A 21,709-nucleotide genomic window follows, 5' to 3' on the forward strand; every position below is an offset into this window, starting at 1 on the left:
TTGGTGTTAAAGATTTGCCACAGGTGGCAAATCTCTAGCAGTGGTAAGAGACAGGATTAAGTAAGCTTCCATTTACAGATGTGACAACATAATGTGCTTAGGGCCCACTTTTTGAAGTGTAATCTGTTTTATGTCATCTGGTGACTTCAGGTTTAACCTAGAACATGTGTAACCCAGGGTCCCAGTTACTGAAATGTGACATAGCCATTTAGCCTGCCCAGGGCATCATTTTTGATTTTTGAATGCTCAGATATCACATGGTATATTTTAAAATGCGCTCAGAGCTATACAAAAGTACAGATGTCTGGCTAGCTCTAGCCACTTGGAGCACGACAGGATTAGGGATGTTTCCTTAGCAGGTGACATGGCAAATAGGAGACCATTTGGTAGATGTACTGCTCTTAGTACTTAATGTACAAAAAGGACATTATGTTGGCCTAGTTTATCAATTCTTATTTTTCTTAGTAATTACTCTCAATCCTAATACAAGTGAGAAATCTAAATTTCAAATTAGATTTTGAAAATATTCTGCCTTTGTTCTTGTTGCCCAAGTTGCAACTACATGCGCACCTTCTGTTCCTAGTGTAGCTGGAAACATTTGTTTTAAAATTGTATTCCCTTCAAATGCAATATCCTGAGGATTTCTAACCCCACCAGCTGCATTCATTTCCATACAGCTACTCTTTCTCATTAACCATATCCTTAGAAGAAAAGTGAGAATAAAAGCTTTCTTTCAGTGAGGTAGTCACACCACAGACTCACACATAACTACCTACGAAAGTCTAGGGAGAATTGTGGTCCCAAGGACTGCAGCTCTCTCTAGCATATTAGTTTGGACCACAACTCCTAAAACTATTGAAAATAAATACAAATCCTTGTTGTTTTGGAGTATTTTTTCAGTTATCCCAAGCACAACTATATCTACTAGATGTAGATTTCAGAAAATCCTTTTTCCAAGACTCCTAACTCAGACTATTACGTGGCTACCTTTGGATAACTGGATGTTCATTGCAGTCACTAGGAATGTTACCAGGAAGGATACTCAAGATGTGAGGACTGAAGACACCATTTATTCAAGGGTAGACACCTAATTAGCAAAAAGACATTTCCAGACTCTAGAACACCTTAATTTCCACCACCTTGCCCCCTCCTCCCCTGGACCCAGTGAACTCTGAATTCTCTAGACTTCAGCAGAGCAGCAAAGAGAATGCACACAATCCAGATTACTTCTGCACCAAACCTTTGATTTAGTTACTCATAAAGCCACGTCCTGCTTAGGAAAGTGGATAGCAAATATAATACCATTCATTCATTCATTCAAATCGCCACCCATTTCACAAGCAGGCTTTTGGCTGAAACTCTGCAGTGTTTGCTGTGTTTAGGACAGAAGATACAGGACTGAAGGAATGAAATGCCAGAGGATCCAGCAAAATCAGCTTAGCACTGGCTGGCTGCAGGGTGCAGAGGATCAATGTAAGCCTCTGACACACACACACCAGAGGGAACGTGTGGCAGCAGGAAATGCCTGCCAGTCAGGCTGCCTATTAACTCAAAGGAACAGTTCTCTATTATTGAAAATATAGATTATTCTGCATGCTGCATTGTTTCACAGTAGAACTCTGAAGATGCATTGGTAGAGGCGCTAACAAATGCCTTGTTTGCTATCTTTAAGATTTAGAAGTAAAATAGAAGACATTTATTGAATAGGCAGCTGTGGTATACAGCGGGGAATTCCACGTAAGCAAGACTGTGAAGAAATAAACCAAATCACCCCACGGCTTTGTTTTCTTAGGCTGTCAGCAGAATTGCCTTGCTGTTTCTTTCCATCACAGAAGTTACCCAGTATTTCATGATAGTACAGATGGTAGTGCATGACATACCTACAGAAGTCTTGTACAAACTGAAGACTTCCTGTTCTCCTTTGTGTTTCCCCATCAGCAAGATGTTAAATAACTTGCTCATTCTTACAAAACAAAAATGTTTGGTTAACTCCAGCAGACTCACAGAACACACAACTTACCTAGGAAAACAAGCAGAAGTGCAGTGGCCTCTTACTTTTCTGCTAGTGCCCTGAGAATCCTGAAAATAGTTTTTTTCCATTAAACCTTTAATATCATTCAGATTCTTCTGCATTCCCATTATGGCACTATATAGTTTTCGGTCATTAAAACTGTCCCCAAAGTTTAAATGTCTTTATAGTTGACATTACATAAAATCAAGATTATACATTCAGCCTCTTAACACACACAAATTGTGCTTGAACTGCCTCTTTTGTAGGATTTACCACCCAATTTCAAAAATTCTTAGTTCTAGTCATACACCTCAGGCAAGACTGCAAATTAAAGGCTATCCCAGGCTGCTGCCATCAGGACAGGACTGAGTGCAAGAATCACACAAGTTTAACCTAATGCTTCTACAGCAAAGGATTTTAATTACATTCCATTTACACCAGACCAATTTGACCTCATTATGCTGGGCTTATTTCTTAAATACCGTAACGGAAAACCTGAAGATTTCCCCCTTTGCAAGAGGGGAAAAATAAGGGGGCTCCTGAACTGTCTTTTGGGGGATTTCAGAAAGCATACTAAAGGGCTTTGATGCAACAGATCAGAGAACACTGGCATTCTCACCACACAAGAGGGATTTCAGAAAAAAATAATCCTTTCATGTGAATTCCATAGAGTCTGTACATGTAGAATTCTTTACACACAGCAACTGAAACCCAACAGATTGCAATGGCTACCAGTCATGCCTTCCTCCATGACTAACAGATCTTTGTGCCTCTTCCCCACCTGCCAGCCCAGCCTGCCAGGTTTTACCCTCTTCTTTGTAAAAGCAGGACATGCCATTTTCACTGCTTCATTTCTCCCTTTGCATTATCAGTTTTGAAAAAGCAACTTATAGAGCCAATTATGGGCTAAACTGGGTAGAAAATACCTTTTTATTCCAGAGGTCTGCAGAAAGGGGAAAACAAAAAAAGCAAGGCAGCAACTGTAGATAATCCATCTGTGGATGGACAAACTTCAGTGCATCTGCTCACTCACAGCCTGAAAGTTTGTCTTACAACAAAAGCCCTTTTACTGTCTCTCTAGCGTGATTACACATTTAAGCGTTAATCCCACAAAATTCCCAATCTCAGTAGCTCCTGGAGCAAAAGAAATAGCTGATGTGTTAGTGCTGCCTCTTCCCACTTTAGTTCCATTGGCCACTTCACTGCAAAGCCCCCTTAGGGACACAAACTGACCTGAAGACCCCATCAGTCCTGAGTGAAGACAGAATTATTTCTGTGCTGTTGTACACTAGACCAGATTCAGATCAAGCAGCAATTCATTAAAAAACCCCCAACATTTCCCTCCTCCCTTTACTTCTATTATTTAGAAGACAGTCTACAGGTGTAGGCTTATCTTCTTTACAATCCACTAAAATATACTATAGAGTGGGATTCTAAACTGTACAAAAGAAACCACCACAAGTAAGTCAGTGTTTAAGGAATTTTTATTAAACCAAGAATTTTATAATCCAAATTACGTTTCTTTGCTCAGCTATCAATTCTCACTGTCAACTATAACAGTGGTGATAATCTGAGCTTTTCCACAGTAAAGAATTACAAAATTAAAGAAAGGAATGCTTTAAATTTTTGTACTGTGCTGAAAATTCTTTTCCCCTGGGTTTATAAAACATTAATTTGTATTTTTTATTTTACTATTTTTTTTTAAATTTTAAATCAATAAGTAATCTAGGACTAGCACTTGTTTTGCTAGCCCCGGCGTTGCTCTGTACGTAAGCTTCAAAGTTTCCTTTCCTTTTTTTATTTATTTTATATTTTGCAATGTTTTTCTCAATATTTAATAGTTTTTCCATGTTTAGATTTTTTTTTCTTCGGTGAAGCGAAGTTCTAGATTGTAGTCCCGGATAGTTCTGCAAAAGAAAACCAATGCTGTTACATTTTAAAACAAAAGTAGCACCTTGTATGCTTTCTGACAGGTTTTCTAATACTGTATGCCATGCATCACTCTGGGCCTTCACTGTTTCAATGATACCAAAGTTCTTTAGAAGCAGAATATCAGAGGTGCTTCCACTTTTTAAGGACACAAAAATATTCCAAAGTCTGTGATCCTTGGCAAGACAACACTGACTCTAGAAATGGACAGTCCCTCAGACAGCATCACCTCAAGCACAATGTTACTGTGATTGACTGCAGGTCTCCTCTGCTCTTGAGGCCAGCAGACTGAGGCTCATCAAATAGCTACCCTAGCAGAATTTTAAAACATCATGGAGCTGACAGAGCACTTATCTTCATTGTGAAAGTGTCACTAGCAAAAAAAAAAAAAATATTCATGATTCAAATTCTGCCTCCAAAAGGAAAATTGCAGAAATTAAAGTATCAAGACAAAAGGAAAATTTTATGCAATCAAATATTAAAGCAGGTACCTTCAAATGATAGCTACAAATGTGGAAAGCAAGTTCACAGGCAAAACCTAACTAGACAGAAGAGATAATTGATTCCTTTTTATCCTCAACTTCACATTTTTCCCCTGTCAAAATTGTTAAGGTACCGCCATTTGCCTCTGTCATGCACAATTAAGATACCAACCCCACAGAAGGCAATGAAGAAAAATCACTGTATTAACTGACATTTAAGTTCGTGCAAATGTGAAATCAAGACAATATACAGTTTAGTTTTCCCTTACTGTACAATTTTAGAATTTGGTAAGTATATACAAATTACAGCGTAAGTAAGCTCTTTAATTTTTAAGGAAAAAGGGGGTTGGAGCACCATTTTACGCTCATTTCAGTTCCACAAGTTGTTCTCAGAAGTATGAATAGTAGCATTTGACAGAACTGCCCATTTTTACACACACGCCTAGAGCTAATTCCAGCTCAATGTGTTGTTAGAAACAATGACATGTCAGTAGCAAAAGCTAAGTGAGCACTGAAGTTTGTTTACCATAGCTGCTATTTCCTCTGGCTGCACATGACACAGAGCCTGACACACGCTGCTTACAAGGCCATGGACCAAAGACTTGCTCCAGTCAACCTATGGAACTACAGTGGCCAAACTTACTTATTAAACACTTGGAACCCCAGTGGGATTATTAACTGCCTTTTGAGCAGCCTCTTTAGCTTGGTGGGCTTGTAGTACGGCTACAGCTTCATCAACCTGTTAAGCAGAAATGAAAAATTAATTAAGGGAAGCTTAGCAACTTCTGTATATTTAAGTTAATTGTACACGGGAAATTATACGATATAAACAATGCCTGCATTGATGAAAGGAAAAAGGAGAACATTCCAATTCCAGTTCATGCAGTGTAAGTCAGTGTCACCCTCTGAAAGAGGATACTCCTGCCCTGAGCCATCACTGCATTGCTGTCACTGCACTGTGCCAGCACGAACAGCTGTTGGATCAATGCAGACTTAACACCTACAGAAGCAAAAGTCCACCTACCTTCGAACGAAGAGACTCAGGAGACTCGAGCATGTGGAGGAGTTCAGAGTTGTCAATCTCCAACAACATACCAGTGATCTTACCCGCCAGAGTAGGGTGCATGCTTTGAATAAGGGGGAATAGACGTTCACCTAGACAGAAAAAAGTTCATCAGGAACAAATCCAGCCTAAATTTAACGGATAAGGTAAACAAAGTTGTCCTATTGCTAAAACCAGTTACTCTGCATTTTAAGATTGAAAAAGTGTACTTTAACTGTCCTTCTGATACATTGCATAGAAAAAGGTATCATATACATACCTAACATCTGCTTTTGTTCTTGTGGAGGGGCAGAAGCCAACATGGAAGCAGTCAAGGGTTCCTGACCTTGCACATGGACAGCAGGCTGCAAATTAACAACATTTGAAAATTAAACCCTGGCATGTAATTAGGTGCAGCATCAAACAGCCAGTATTTCACAACTCAGCACACGCAATGCCTACAGTGTCAGAAACATCAAAGAAATTAACAACTATGTCTATTTAATCAACTACTACTGGTTAAAGCTGAGTGATGATGCTGAAGATTATTAGAAACTGCCCCATTAAGAAGCAAACACAAGAATTTAGGTTAAGGTACGAGGGAACTGAAAAGCACAAAGCAACATGGGATCACATCCTGTCTCAGGTGAACTTCAAATATACTTAACTCCCTAATGTTTACTCTCCTGGCATGATGCAGAGCCCAAGTTGCCCTCCCATCACCTTTCTCTGCAAAGAGGATCAGTAAAAGCACAGAGCAGTTCCCCAGATCACACACCTGCTGCATAGCAACCTGCGGCTGCGTGTTGAGGTGCTGCTGAGGGTTGCGAACACCCGCAGCGTATTTGTACTGTGGTACTGTGCGCACAGCAGGAGTGGCTGCAGTAGCTGCTGCTGCAGGACGTGGACCCATCGTTTGTGTTGATGTATTAGCTGAAAAAATAGTAACAGAATTCCATAATTATTTTGCCCAACAAGCCAACTTGAATCAAATACCTAATTTGGGTATTGTGTTATAGATTCATCATAGTAGTATTGTCAACTATCACATCACTGGTCATATACAAAGGTTCAAACCTTGAAATTCACTGGATGCGACTTTCCAGTCACTTCATTCATAAACTGCCCTTTTTACATGCTATTGAAAAAAGATCTGTGATAAAAAATCCACTCTGAGTATCAATATAATTTCATTATAAGCTGAAGGACCTTTCATTTCCTGAGCACATTATGTTAGTCATTCTAAAAAAGATACTTCCAGGAAGTAGACAGTAGAATGCCTGATACATTCTGGGAGAATTGTGCCTTCAGAGAGGTTGTGGACTCCCCATTCCTGGAGATGTTCAAGACCAGTCTGGACAGGGCTCTGAGTACCTTGGTCTAGTGGAGGGTTCCCTGCCTCTGGCAGAGGGGTTGAATTAGATGAGCTTTAAGGTTACTTCCAACCCAAACCATTCAATGATTACAGTAAATTCTGGTTCATTCAGTGATGTGCAGATTTTCCATTCATGATACTGGCCCACAATAATAAAATACGTATATATGAATATAAAAAAAATTAAGTAAGAGCTAAAATTGTATAATCTTAATATTTCTACAGGCAACCTATTATTACAATTGCTGCAACTACGTTTAGAAATGACAGAAACCATCATACAGTATTACAGAAGTGCACACAAGAGTAAGTGCTTCATCCTGGGACAGTATTTAAAACAATTACTAGAAGGTGATATTAGCTTATTCATTGGAATATCACAAGTGATATTAAACTTCCAAATGTTTCTTTTGTGAGATCACACTGAACCAACAAAATTGGAATAGAAGTCTAATACTTAAAGTTTGCATAAATCCAACTCACCAACACGCTGCGTTGACATGACTCGTGGAACCTGGGAGGAAGCTGGTCTCATGGTACTGAACGGTGGTCTGGGTGCTGCTGGGCGGATAGCACCAGGCATGTTTTGGAATGCTACAGTTTAGAAAAAATATACTGTTACATGCTGAAACACTGAGGGGTGACAACATGACAAACAGAAGACTGCAATGCCATGAAAATGTATTTGAAAGTGTAGGTAAATGCTACAGAGCAATCATGGAAAGAGGTAAAGAAAGAAGTGACTTACGATGAGGTCTGGCACCCTGAGCAGTCCAGCGAGGACTAGGTCTAGCAAGTTGAGCGAGCTGATTAGTAGGATAGTACGCAGCACGGTTCTGAGTCTGCCAAACACAACAACACCACCTAACTTTGCTGTCTGTGAAGGGCATGCTGACCAGCCCAGCACCCTCCCACTATGAGATTAAAATGCTGAAATCATGGACACACACTAACAGTTATATTCACTGTTAAATCTAAGCAGATTTTATAGGCAGTACAAAAGATTCAGTCCCTCATCTTTACACGTACCTGAGGAATAGCTGCCATGAAGTATCCTGAAGGAGGTGCTGGCTGGTAGGGGTTGATTACAGGATTAGGTACTGCTCTTACACTTGCCATCCTCTGCATGTACTGGTTGGTGAGATGAGCTTGGCGCTCCTCTTTACGCTGGGCTAGAGCTACATACAATGGTTTAGTAGCCACAATTCTACCATTCATTTCTGTGACTGCTTTGGTGGCTTCTTCTGGTGATGAAAAGCATACAAATCCAAATCCTTTGCTGCGGCCACCTTCCATCATCACCTGTCAGTACAAAATTTAGTTTTAATACTAAATGATCCGTGTCATACCTGTTCAACTTCTATGAATTTCTTGATTCAGCTTATTAGAAGTGAGACCACAGGTTTTACTGAGTGTTTTATCAAAACTAATATTATTGTGTAATTAATAGCTGACTGTTACCTGAATTGAGATTAAAATTTCAATGAAATAACAATGACCACAATATTGCACTGGAAAGATGTAATTTTTCCCACACTAGTCTCACTATTTATTTCAAGAAAGGATGATCATATGGTGTTTTAATGTGACATGTACAATAACCAAGAAAGCTGATGCCCACATTTACATCTGTTACTGAATGAAATGAACTTTTCTTTGGTGACAGATCGCTACTCACTTCAGAGAACACGAGCACAATCTACGGACTTTACCTTTGCACTAGTGATTGTACCAAATGGGGAGAACTCTTTTCGGAGACGCTCATCATCAATCCCATCATCAAGATTTTTCACATAAAGGTTTACACCCTAAGAAAACAGGCAAGTTATTTTTAAAAGCAAGTGTTCTGTGTAAATCTCATAATAGAGATAATAGAGTTAGACGTCTTGATTTAAAACTGAACCTGGTATCTGGTGATCCTGTCCTGCTTCATTTGTTCAAACTTGCGCTTCAGCTCCGTCTGTCTTTCCACCTTTTTCTGAGCCCGGCCAACATAGATTTGTTTTCCATTGAGCTCTTTCCCATTCATCTCATCTACAGCCTTCATTAACAAACAACAAGTTAGCAGTGCTTTGTATTCCAGCATTCTTCAGACACACAAAAAAAGCAATTCAAATATAAAAAGCTACATAAGGATTCTACAAAAAGAGCTAATCCACCTTAAAATACCACTAATTGAAACAAAATACCCCAAGATTTCCCCACTTATGGTAACATGAAAACTGCTTTCCAAATATGCGTCTGTCTTGTTGAAGACATGCCACAAGGAATGCAAACTACTTTTTTTAATATGAAGCTGGAGGAAAAAAAAACAAATTGCAAGAACTATTTCTTTAGCCTTATCTTGCTAATGGCAGAGAAAAGCAAATAAAACAAATAAAGATGAAAACTTTAATTCACCTAGTTCTGTCTTTAAAATTAACACCTGAAACTGTAGTATCTATCAGATCTTGCTATACTAAATGTTAAGCTGCATGTACAGCTTTTTTTGGTTCATTTTCAGTCTTTCATTAAGGAAATACTTAGAAGGATGAAAATGTGAACTTCATACTGTTTTGAGTTACAACTCTTCAGATGTAAAAACTCTGGCACATATTTACTCATTAAATTTAAAATCAGAAGTCACCAGTTTATTGTGTACGTTTATGATCAAAGCCATTAGACATTTTTACAACAGAGATACTGAAATTTTATGTTATTTAAAACACCCAACATATGATTCTGACTACAGTAAGAGAAACTATTCATCAATGTATGCAAGACTGAAAAATGTAGATGTTAGACAGGATTTGTTCTAATCTCTCACTTGTACACTTGCAGTACTGACAAATCACCAAAATGTCTTTTGAAAAGAAAACTTTGTTTGTTCTGTACTGCATTTTTTTCCTGATGCTATGTCCCTACTGTCACAGAAAAGTGACATATCAAAGCAACCAGTTGACAAAGAATTAAGTTATACAGCACACTGGCATGTTATAGATATATACACAAATAAAAAGGACCCTTCTTCCAAAGTTACCCCTTGAGTAAAAGCAACATCACAGGGCTCTATGACTATTTTCTCACAGCTATGCCAAACATGCTAATAGCCTTCCTGCTGACTTTGCAGAGCTGCAGCTTGAAAATACAATTCTTTCTGCCTTGCACAAACATTTTGTGCAACCAAACTGGATCCAATGATTCAGAGATGTAGTAATTTACTATGCTGTATATTGCTCAGCATGTGTGAGTCCAAATACCACCAAGACCTTTAAGCCCAACTACAACAGGTTTTTAATTATTCAAGATACCCCATTTCGACACTAGTTCCAGTTGCACCAGAGTATCTTGACTTAATAGGTTTCTCAGACCACCTGACACTTGCTCATAGGAAAGCATTCTAAATGACAGAAACTGTGCTAAATAATTTAGGGAGTGAGCACCCCTTTTTTCAGTGTCCTCGACCAATTAAAAAAAACTTAATCACTCAGTGAACATATTATTTGGGTCTCAGTTACAGGATTCCTAAAATTAAGTCCAAAACCTTACTTTTTGGGCATCTTCATGTCTTTCAAAACTAACGAAGCCAAAGCCTTTGGATTTTCCACTCTCATCAGTCATAACTTTCACGCTTAGAGCAGGACCTAAAAAGAGAATGAAATACTTATGCTTCATATAGAGTGTATTCTTCTGACCTTTAGAACATTCTCTTTGGAAGATATTTAGTTTATTTCATTTGTATTACAAAGGACTTCTGCACCAATCAGGTAAATGTCACCCATTACTATGAAATTACTAATTTGTCCCAATGAACTTTGGCCATTATGGCTGAAGTCTGCCACATTGAGTTTCTCTTCACTGTATTTTTCAACCAAAACTTCACCTCAATGTGAAAGAAAATTTCACCACAAAGTGAGTAAAATTTGTTTTATCATTAAAAATTATGACACTTGAAAAGCATTAGTGCTTCCATCCTTTGAAGCAGGTACTGAAAAAGCCAGAAGGAGGCCTTGCAATCAGGTATACGTTTCACTATTTATCCTGGTGAAAGGCCATCCTAGTTCAGCAATTTGTAACTCCTGAAAAACTGCAGTCAAGAGATTCAATTGGAAGTAGCTAATTTAGCTGCAGCAGCTAAATTCGCTACTGTTTCAACTACAGATACTTGAAGAGCAGAAAGGAATTTCCTGTATATGCTGTTTAAGGCTGCTACAGGGTATCTCTCGTACAAGGCTTTCCCTTGCTTTACATAATATCCACTGAAGACCAACCAAAGCAAACAGGAAAGAAATAAAAATTTACAAAAAAGGTGAGATTGAAAACGAAACGTGAAGAACCTGTAATGGCATTAAGGGATTTGCCATGACCTATCATGGTCATATGTCCACCACAATTTTGCCATGTGTTTAACTGAGGATCAAGGCAGAATCTCACAGCTTGATGCTGGAATAGTTTCTTATAATTTTTTATTAGGTCAACCACCACAATGCAACTGAATAACAGAGGTAAGTCTGCACGTCAATGAAAGCAATAGCAAACTCATTTGTCACACATCCTGTAGGTGATGATTTTATAAAATCAATCTGTACTAAACCAGAGAATACTTCCATTTGCAACTTTCAAAGAGATGCAGAACCCATAGACACGCTATTTACGGATTACTGAAAACAGTTCTGATGGCAGGACTAAATATGATATTCTGTCTATTTAAAGTTCAGATATTACTGCACTTCTGAATCTGAAATTGGAATTAAGTACCAACTTTTCAGTAACCTTTATTACATTTTTACATCAACAGCAGACAGCCCTGATTCCTTGTATTTCAAGGCACTGTACAGATAAGATACATGTAGTAAATTGAAGTTCACTTGTGTTTATATAAACATTAAGACATTACCAAACTTGCCAAAGAGTTCCTTAAGTCTCTCATCATCCATGTCTTCCCCAAAATTTTTGATGTAAACATTGGTGAATTCTTTTGCTCTGGCTCCAAGCTCTGCCTCACGTTCCTTGCGGGATTTAAACCTTCCAACAAACCTAGTTCCAGGAAGAACAGAGTAATACAGACTAAAACAAGTGTCTCAAGGTGTAAAAATTTACTTGAATCCCCTGGAACTGTATTTTATTCTTAATCGGTCTCGCTCAATTACAGGCATGAAATTCTTTAGACAAAATATTTATTATAAAAATCAGAAAAACAATTCCACTGTCCTTTGCTACATCAGCATGTTTATCCCAGTTACAAGGCATGAAAATGCTTTCAAGCCATTGGTGAGATTGTTCACTCTTATAAAAGAGCCTTTGACAAGAGGAGTTCAACAATGGAAGGAGTACTAAGTGAAGAGGCTGAACAGAAATTCTAGATAACAGCATAATCCCCCTGCTGTACTAAAATCATGGCAGCCTTAAAGCAGTTACTGCTCTCAGATCCAGTTTTTGAGCAAGGGATATTTAACTAACTGTCCCCCCTTCCTAACACACCTTTCCAGTATCAAAGACTTTGCTCTGAGGCATAATGAAACAAATAGTTCAACTTGCTCTTGAGTCAAATACCATTGAAAATTGGCTGGGAACACCAATGGTTAGTTCATACTGGCAGAAAAAGGGCAGAGCCTGAACATAACATTCTGCAGCCCAAGGACAGGCCCTAGCACAGACTGTGCGTGGCTGACACTGATTTCTGACTGAAGCAGACTCCTACTTTCAAATTTTATTGTAGGCTCTAACTTCATAGTCACAAATTTGTCAAATGCAATACAGCAGCACCCAGTACCTCAGTAATTTTTAAACTTTGACAATTTCACCTAATTTATAGCAATCAAGTATAGTAAGAATGGAAATGCAATGTGTTCAGCAGATTTTGATAGTGAGTGAAGTGTTTTAATTGACTTCTAAAAGACAAGAACAGAAAAAGCAAGAAAACTAACGTTACAAAATGTGTTTTCCCTGTGTCTTGATCTATCCATCTTTACATATAAAAATAATCCACGATGGTAACCTGATGCTCATTTCTTTAATCTTTTTTCCAAACCCTCTTAAGTATTTAGAAAGCTGCTCTTTTCCAATTACACCAAACACCATAATGATCCCTTAGGCATAGCTCTGAGGCACACTCATTCCCCCAGCCCAAATACTATTAAAGAAGTTGCCAAATAACATTTTTTCCTACAATGTAGAACACCGATAACATTTAAAACATTATGCTTCTCTAAGTTTTATTTTCCACTCCCTAGATATGCCTCCCAAAAGACATTCATACAAAAATATTAGTCTAATCTGACTACCCTTTAGTGCCAAGTAGCTGTATGTATCAGCTGACTCCAAAATATGGATAACACATTTATCTCACAGCTCTTATAAAGGAAGTATTATTCAGAATACTTAATGGATTGCATTTAATCTCAGACCAGTAAGATCAGAAAACCACGGAAGATCCCAAATCCTCATTATAATATTGGCTTGTAAGACAATTAATACAATGATTTTTTTTTCCTCTGGAGTTCATTATTTGTCTTTTTAAACTTAAGACTGCCTCTAGAATAGGCAGGTGATATAATTCTTAAAATCCCTAGCACTAAAACTCTACATATTCTTAAAATTAAAATTTTTTAGAACAAACTTCCTTTCCTAGGTAAGCTTTAAAACCTTTGTCTGCCATAAAATGAATTTCAGTTTGCTGATCCCCAAATACTTATTTATGTACTTACACTTTGCGGTCATTAAGCAGCATACCATTCATTTTTTCAATAGCTCTTTCTGCAGCTTCTTGTGTCTCAAAATGTACAAATCCATAACCCTTGGATCCATTTTCATCACACACCACCTATTAATGAAAAACCTTGTTGTAATACCATTGGAATGTTTCCAGCACAAAATGAGCAGTTTGCGTGTCAATACATTTTATTTTCCACTAACCTTACAAGACAGGATGTTCCCAAAAGCAGAAAATGTGTCATACAAAGCTTTGTTATCAATTGATTTGTCCAAGTTTTTGATGAAGATGTTTCCTACACCGCTTTTGCGTAGAGATGGATCGCGCTGAGACCACATGATGCGCACTGGTTTGCCTTTAATGACATCAAAGTTCATGGTGTCCAAAGCTCGTTCAGCTGGAAAAACATTATGGAATAGAAAATGCTGGTTATCTTAGTAAGCACACAAATAGCAGCTGAAGTATAACTTTTAATAATATTTTTACTATTTCAAGTCCAGAACCATCATCAAGCTGCAAACCCAAGCCTCCAGTCTTGTATGCAAGGAAGAACTGGCAAAAACTCATCAGCAAAAGCTGCGCTTCAGAAGGAGCACAAGTCAGTTGAGCAAGCTGCAGAAATCTCATTAGCTCACAGGACCAGATCTAAGAAAAGATGGTATAGTGACAGAAGAAAATGCAGCAAGTGGCAGCTGCTATGAAGTTTTAACACTTGTGAAAATCAGCTGGTTTCTGCCATATCACATAGATGTATATTGTGTCAATAAAAATGCTTTTAGGGGTATTGCTTGTGCCTATTCAAGGTCTTTTGCAAATATTAACATAAGAACACCTAAAACACCAATACCCCTAAACCGACAAAATCTCTTTGCTAGGTGGACGTTCAAGCCTCATTTAGGCAGCTATTCCACACAACTTCCTCAGTGACCAAAAAGATCTGTGATGGAATTCTGGGCAAGCGACAGTTCAAAGAGATTCAAAACTAGCACTTAGTTTAGAGAATCTGAAATGATACATATTTTAAAAGCACACAATGAAATACATATGAGCTCAAAGAAGGAGTGAGTATTAAAACAGCAAACCAGGGTAATGTAAACCAGGTTTTGTTACTCCAATGGAGTAGTTTTTCCAGTAGAACTCCATAACTAACTTTTCAAATTCTGCATGTAAAATCTCTTGTGTATTTAGATGGGGAAGTATCAAGACTTGCTCCACTTTCACATGTTCCTTCAAAGCCACAAGACACGTCTGCGATATTATAACTCAGCTTGTGTATTTAAGCACAAAAGTGCAATAGTTCCTAAGTACAGCAGTCCCTTTTCATCCTGTTCCTGTAAGTCTGGAAGAACACCGAAGAAAGTCCCAATAAGTACCTGAAGTAACACCCATGGATACTAACTCACTTCACTGCAATTTGCAAGTATCTGAACAGTATGATGTTAACAAGATTGAAATCAGCTTAGTGATAGTTTAAAATCAGCAAGTGCGAGTTAAAATTCTTTGGGAGGAACAAGGGCCAACCCTTATTCAATGTTTTTGTTCTTTAAGTGCTGCTTTTGTCTTGAGCTATATTGTTGCATGTCAGGGCTATAAACAATTTGTGGTGAGCCTGGGATTCAGCTGATATACCATGTTTTACATCCTTTCTTGTGACATTTTCAGATTAGAAAGAAATTTGAAGATTATATTCTCTGAAAGACATCTGTAGGCATTAAAGGAATGGACATCTAACATTTTCATGGGGAAAAAGATAATGATACTATTACCATATTCACATGACAGTAGCAACTCAGCAACTTACTTAAAATGAAGCCACAAAAACTACATGCCAGTCTTCTAAATAAGTCAATAAAGCTTTCAAAAACTGTAATATAAATTAAGCAGGAGAGAAAAGGTAACCCAGATAGTGTTACTGAGAAATTAAAATCATTGGAAGGCTCTGTACAACAAAAGTGGGGGGAGGAGGAAAAAAAAAAAAAAAAAGGACAGGATAAAAGAAAGAAAAACCTGTGGATATCAGACTGGTCACAGAAGAAATTCGTAAGACTTTGCTACTGCCCTGGAAGTCATTAGAATTATTACTGCCAGCACCAATAGATGTGCCAGCAACAAACAGTTCATTATTTCCAGAAGTAGTAACAGGGCTTCCTTTACTAGAAAAGAGGCTTTTCTAATTCATGCTAATTGCTTCTAGAATAATCCTGACACTCCTCAAAAATGTGTGTTCCTAGACAAATTTCCCAGCCACATGACTGACAGTGGGTCCATGGGTCCTTTACAAACATTACTAGTCTTAACAAATAGCGAGCCTGTGTCTTAAACTAGCACTATTTCTCCAAAAGGACAGCATGGAAACTCCCAACAGCTCTCCTCATCTCTCCTTTGGAGCACAACGACAAGAAATTTAAGTTTTCTGCCTAATCAACACCATGTTGTCATTCCATGGTAGATTTTTAAAACATTACTAGACTCCATCTACAGCCAGGTATAAGCTCCTCTCATTAAAATTCCCAACGAGTGGAACTGGCTCACTTTCATTACATTTCAGTCATAAAAGGCAGTGCCGGTTGCAGGAGGCAGCTCCATTCAGCAGCGGAACTTGTTACCAAATGGACACACCTACCCGGGCTGTACTTCTGCTGAATCTGCTGGAGCTCTCACTGAATGACTCACCAGCTCCCATTTTAGTCGTGAGCAACTGGACAGTCCACTTTAACAATTTCAAAACCACTCAGAATATACATTTAATGCCAACCTGTGCTAAAGGTAAGCAGCAATAGCTATGAAACACAAAACCTCTGGAAACATAACCATTCTAAAAATCCCAAGGATTCTGATGCAGTTTCAGATTACTCAAGAATGTTTCTATTTAGTGATTAAACAAGATTGTCCGTGTTTTACTCCAGACTATGACTCAAATCCAGAAAAGTCACAACTCTGAAATACGTGCATACCTCACATGTGTGTCATCAGGCCTAAGTGGTTTTTAGAAGAGCTTTGAGATCCCTCCTTTACAGACAGCTGGTGATGTCAAGCACACCTTCAAAGCTATTTTTTAAAACCCAAGGTAGTTGTTACTAGCTGTTTAATAGGCATAGCTTAAGACGTAGCTAAAAATTTGGCTAAACCAATAAAAGGTTTGCAATCAAAATAAAACTAGGATGATTGTAAGAACAACCATTCATCCTCAAAACTCCTATTTCAAGGATTCTGCAAATGAATATAATGACTTATAAAAATCCCCCAGCAAATGCTTTCCAGGTATTTGCCAAGAATATAAAATTCTGAAGATCTTGAAAAAATATAATCACACAGTAACATTGAAGTGTATTTTAAACAACTGATTCCAGGTATGTGCCAGATGCAGGTTTGATAAAGATGAGAAATACTTTTAGCTGAACTGGACTAATTATAGACTAAAATATTATGTATCTCCCAAAGCCTGAAAAACACTTATAATATTTGGAGCACCTTTCTAAGAGGGATATTCAAAAACTGAATTAAGCACTGCTCAGGTGAAAAAGCTCTATTTGTTCCCACATTTGATAAATTACAAACCAAGTCACAAAATGCACTGGTTGGTTAACTAATGACAGTGATAAAGTCAGTCCTTATGGAACTCTTGTCAATACTAAGGAGAAGCAACATTTGAATTACCTTCACCTTATGCCCTCACATTATTTTATCACAGTACTGACCTGTGCTAACCCCTTATTTTTCTGACAAACTGTACCAGACATTTTTATTTAATGAAAGCAAAGTATGTCAAAACAAGCATTCAAATCGTCTCACCCTAAAGAATGGCTGAATAAAAAGCTCTCTGAACTAAGAGAGCTGATAACAGGTGGAGTATCTGCCTATTAAGATGAGGCAGTAACTTTTGTACTGCTTACATACAGATACCATCGGTACACCAAAGTCTGATCTGATAATGGCCGTATGCTAAAGCTAATTCTGAAAGCCAGTTAAATCTAATTGCTTGAAAAGTTTGTAATTTAAGTATCGCACTTTCATATGCTTGAAAATAAAACCATTATAATAGAAAGCTGTTTACTTAACTGTACTTGAAATCACATATCTTCCAGTTGGCCAATTACTTTTTTTTTTTAAATTGGACTCCACAAAACTTAGAACGACTCACATTCGATTCTTTTAGTGAAACACCCTCCAAATGGATCACACTGTTTCTCAACATGACCAGAACTACAGAGAAAGTTTCTTTACCGATATAACTTTAGACAAGCAGCAACACTTCGTGAAAAAACAAGTTTCATAAAAACGCGACGTGGGAGAAACAATGTCAGAGAATTTACTGCGAAGAGACGCGGATGAGAGCACAGCTCGGGCTCCAGCTACAAGAGAAAGCAGTGCAAGGAGGCCCGAGTAGTTCCATGCCCTCCCTGCACGTGACAGATCTGCCATGGTGTTTTAACAAACGCTTCGGCCTGGACGCCTGTGAAACTACCCGGCCACGCCGGTGCGTCCTACTTCCTTCTGCCGGCCTCCCAACCACGCACTCACACACACCCAGCTCCTGCGCGCTTATTAAAAGGTGCTAATGACTGCGATGTTTTCCTCCAGCTACCCTTCATCTCGGACGGACGTGAAGAGCCGCCCGCACGCTCATCCACAGTCCCCTCCCCGGCAGCGGGGTCAGCCCCGCCGGGCCCCCGGCGCTCCCCGGACACTCCCCCGCCCGCCGCCGGGGCCCCGCGGCCGCTCTCGATCCGCCGAAGCGCCTCCCCCCCGCTTCTCCGGTCGCCACGAGGCGCGGGCGGCCCGGGCCGCGTGTGAGCGGCGGCCCCGCCGCCAACTTCCCCCCGCGCCCCGCCGGGTCCGCCCCGTCCCGGGCGGCAAAATGGATGCGGGGCGGCGGCCGGGGCGGGGGGCAGGGGACAAACATGGCTCCGCCGGCGCCCGCGGCCCGGCACTCACCGTCGGCGGGCTGCTGGAAGTTGACATAGGCGTATCCGAGCGAGCGGCGGGTGATCATATCCCTGCAGACGCGGATGGAGAGGATGGGCCCGGCGGGGCTGAACTTCTCGTAGAGCATGGCCTCGGTCACGTCGGGGTGCAGGTCCCCCACGTAGAGCGAGGCCATGGGGTAGCTGGGGGCGCTGGGGTTCATCCTGCCGCCGTCTCCCGGCGCGGGGGGGGCGCTGACGAGGCGGAGGCCGCGGCGGTCGGTGCGAACGGGGCCGGCGGAGGCGGCGCGGGGCCGCTCGGACTCAACGGCTGCGGCGGGTGCGGCGGATGGGCGGGCGGGGGTCGAGTCGCTCCGTGCGGGCCGGGTGGAGCTGGCGGCTGCGGGTGCTGCGCTCGGCGGGGTCGGGCTCGCTGTGTGTCTCCTCTCGGCTGCGCCGGGTCCGGGGACTTCGCTTCACCGGGTTATTTTATATCAAACCGGCCGTTTGCAGAAAGGTTGTCGGGAAGGTTGGATGAGGAAAGAGGATGATTTTTTTAAAAGGTTTTTTAAGATTTTTGGATTTTTTTTGGCTTTTTTAGATATTTTTTTAGTAATAAATGGTGCTGCGGGGCCGGGCCGGCGTGTCCGGATGGTCCGGAGCACACGCACTGCGCACACAGCTCCGACGGCGGCCGGGGGACAAGGGGGCGGCCGCCGCCCCGGCCGCGCTCTATATATACCCGCCCCGCCCCCCCGCCCCCGCCGCGCCGCGCGCCACGCACCGCGCCGCGCGCACCGCGCACGCGCACCTGCGAGCGGGGGTGGGGACACGCGCGGCAGCCGGCGCGGGGCAGCGGCTCCGGCGCGTGCGCGGGGGCGGGGCGGGGCGGGGGAGCGGCCGCGAGGGGAGTGCGCCTGCGCCCGTCCGGCGTCACGGGGGGCGGCGCGAGGGTGGGGGCGGCTCGGCGGCAGGGCGCACGCGCGGGAGGGAGCGCACATGTGCGCGGTTGGGGCCGAGCGGGCCGGTGGAACAGCGCGTGCGCGCCGGGCGGACCAGCGGCCGGCACGGGGCGGAGCGTTAGCGGCTCGCTCGCGAGCTCCGCGCGCCCCACCCCGCCGCTGGCCGCGCCGCGCGGAGGAGCGCGCGCGCGGGCGGGGGGGGGCGCGCGCTCGGGGGCGGAAGGGGGCGGGGCTCGCGGGGCCGCTGGGCGCGTGCGCGGGGACGGAGCCGGGAGGGCCGGGGGGGGGCGGCGGAGGAAAGTTTGGAGCTGCTGCCGTTCCCGGAGGAATATTGTCACTAGGCCGGGAATAAACCGGGTCTAGCGTTTGGGCTCTGCTGTGGTCGGTCCATAAGTTGGGCGCGTTTTATCGCTGTGTTTTGTGCCCAAGGTGTTGGGGCTGTGGGTTGGAAGGGCTGGGAGCTGGCGGGGCCGCTCTGGCCGCTCTGAGGGTGGGTGAGGTGAGGTGACCGCCGTCACCCCGGCGCTCGGGGAGGTGGTGCGAGGCCGCATTCCAAACGTGCCTTTGGAAAATTGCCAACCGAGTGTCGTGGCTTGAGCCCTATACAGAATTTCTCAGGGACAATCACACGCAAATCACAGAACGAATTAGGCTGGAAAGGCCTGTGAGATCGCGTCCAGCCTTTGAACACCACCGTGACAATCGCACCGTGGCACAAAGTGCTGCTTCTATACTTCCTTAAACACCAAAGCAATCCTGTGGAGTTTGGAAAACCTTGTTTTATTTTTAGCTGGCTTCTCTAGTCCAAAAAAAACCTCATTAATCCTTTTGTGAGAAAGAAAAATATTTTCTTATCAATTAGCATTCAATGGGGCTTTTTGTTATCAGCTAATTAAATGTGTTTCAGATTCTCACAAAATAATAGAAACAAATAAAATGTGCTTCATTCCTGCTAAACAAACGTGCAAGTACTTGCACTTGTACTAAATATTAAACATTGGTGCAAGTGTAAGGCAGGAAGCCAGATCATGGATTTGCAGAAGTCTTGGAGGTGACTGCTCTTTTATATTTAATGTAGATTTTCTTACTGTTTTCTTGCTGTTCTTTTCACACATAAAGAAAAATAATGGTCTGCAGTTTTGCATCTTGTTTTGTTTTCTTCTTTTCTGTTTTTATGATGTTTTATTTTTCTTTGACTAGCATTTGCCATTATGGATTTAAGTAGAGCCGTAGGGGGGAGTACTTGTGGAATTTTGCTGTCAAGTGTGAAGATTCCACTTGACTCAGCAGCTGCTGCAGTTTCACTGCCTCTTGTTGTAGGTGACCAAACCCACGGCAGAGCTGGCATCTCCCCATGTGTTCCGTGGCGAAGGGTGACGTCTTTGTTCAGCCCACACCCTGTCCTGGCTTTAAACCGAGGTACTGACTGGAATCTGAAGCAGCTGACAAATGAACACATCCTGAGGTGGCAGTGGTGGCTTCTGTCAGCTGAGTACAGCAGGTGGCCAGCATCAGCAGTGTCTTAGCGTGAGGTTCATGTGTTTGCTAAAATTTAGATGGTGATTTTTAGAGGCAAATAAAATTTCTCTTGTTTAAATACTGGTTTGTAATGCCCTCCCTAGGATGTACTGTGCACTGTTTCTGGTCTCTCCTTTCCTTACATGGTTCTGTTCTTCACCCTGTCTCCTTTCCCCAAACTGTCCTTTTTCATACTTTATTCTTCTTCCACACTTTCCTGTCATTGGCACTTGGTCATAGTACTACATGTTTTTTGTTCCCTTGGCAAGTTCCTACTCTTTCTTGTGAGTTAAGTTGTTCTGTTTCTACCCTTGGCACTCCTGGACAATGGCAAGATAGAGCTCAGAGCATGGTAAAACATTTCTCTTTTACCCAATTTAAGGAATAAAATTTGCAAGTTTTCTTCAGCACAGAGAGGGACTTTTTGGAGATCTTGTCTCTTGACACAGTATGATTTCAGAGTTTTTTAACACTAAATGCAATTAAGGCAGTAAAAATGCACTCTCAGCCTTATATGGATATCCAAGAGTTCAAATCATTGTTTAAAAGCACTGTAGCTTTCTAAGTAAACTTGCCTAGTGTTTGTTCTTTCAGCAAAATGATATATTCTTGGGTCTTGTCCTCACAGATTGCACTCCATTGGCTTTGACCTGAAACAAGGATGTAACTTAGTAAAAGTTTTACTGTCTATTCCCTCCCCACCACCCTCATGAAAGCAGCAAATGGGACTTTAGATAAAAGCCTTGTCACAGCAGGAGGTAGGTATAGCCCCTCTGATGGTGCCCAAAACAAGTA

General features: G+C 41.5%; 1 protein-coding gene and 1 long non-coding RNA gene across 2 annotated transcripts; one reads left to right on the forward strand and one right to left on the reverse strand.

Moving 5' to 3' along the window:
* Positions 1-3,477: 3,477 nt before the first annotated feature.
* Positions 3,478-19,183, reverse strand: PABPC1 (poly(A) binding protein cytoplasmic 1). The gene is made up of 15 exons (XM_033063046.2): positions 18,466-19,183; positions 13,734-13,927; positions 13,526-13,641; positions 11,716-11,855; positions 10,368-10,462; positions 8,743-8,880; positions 8,552-8,647; positions 7,869-8,141; positions 7,588-7,681; positions 7,323-7,433; positions 6,243-6,397; positions 5,745-5,829; positions 5,447-5,577; positions 5,066-5,161; positions 3,478-3,918 (listed from the first exon to the last, which is right to left on the reverse strand). Exons 1-14 carry the CDS (start codon positions 18,656-18,658, stop codon positions 5,069-5,071), a joined length of 1,914 nt encoding a protein of 637 aa, XP_032918937.1. The 5' UTR covers positions 18,659-19,183; the 3' UTR covers positions 3,478-3,918; positions 5,066-5,068.
* A 506-nt stretch (positions 19,184-19,689) lies between these two features.
* LOC116997876 lies at positions 19,690-21,321 on the forward strand. Its single transcript, XR_004418255.1, has 2 exons — positions 19,690-20,447; positions 20,717-21,321. It is a non-coding gene; the product is annotated as an uncharacterized LOC116997876 (long non-coding RNA).
* Positions 21,322-21,709: the final 388 nt, after the last annotated feature.

The sequence above is a fragment of the Catharus ustulatus genome, chromosome 1 (assembly GCF_009819885.2).
Source record: "Catharus ustulatus isolate bCatUst1 chromosome 1, bCatUst1.pri.v2, whole genome shotgun sequence".
In the NCBI taxonomy this organism is placed as follows: Eukaryota; Metazoa; Chordata; class Aves; order Passeriformes; family Turdidae; genus Catharus; species Catharus ustulatus.

Excerpts from the sequence above, each read along its gene's own strand:
- PABPC1 (XM_033063046.2), bottom strand. The coding sequence starts at position 18,658 with ATGAACCCCAGCGCCCCCAGCTACCCCATGGCCTCGCTCTACGTGGGG. Across the intron at positions 13,642-13,733 it reads GGAACATCCTGTCTTGTAAG|GTGGTGTGTGATGAAAATGG; the intron begins GTTAGTGGAAAA and ends TTTCATTAATAG. Across the intron at positions 8,142-8,551 it reads GTACAATCACTAGTGCAAAG|GTGATGATGGAAGGTGGCCG; the intron begins GTAAAGTCCGTA and ends TTGTACTGACAG.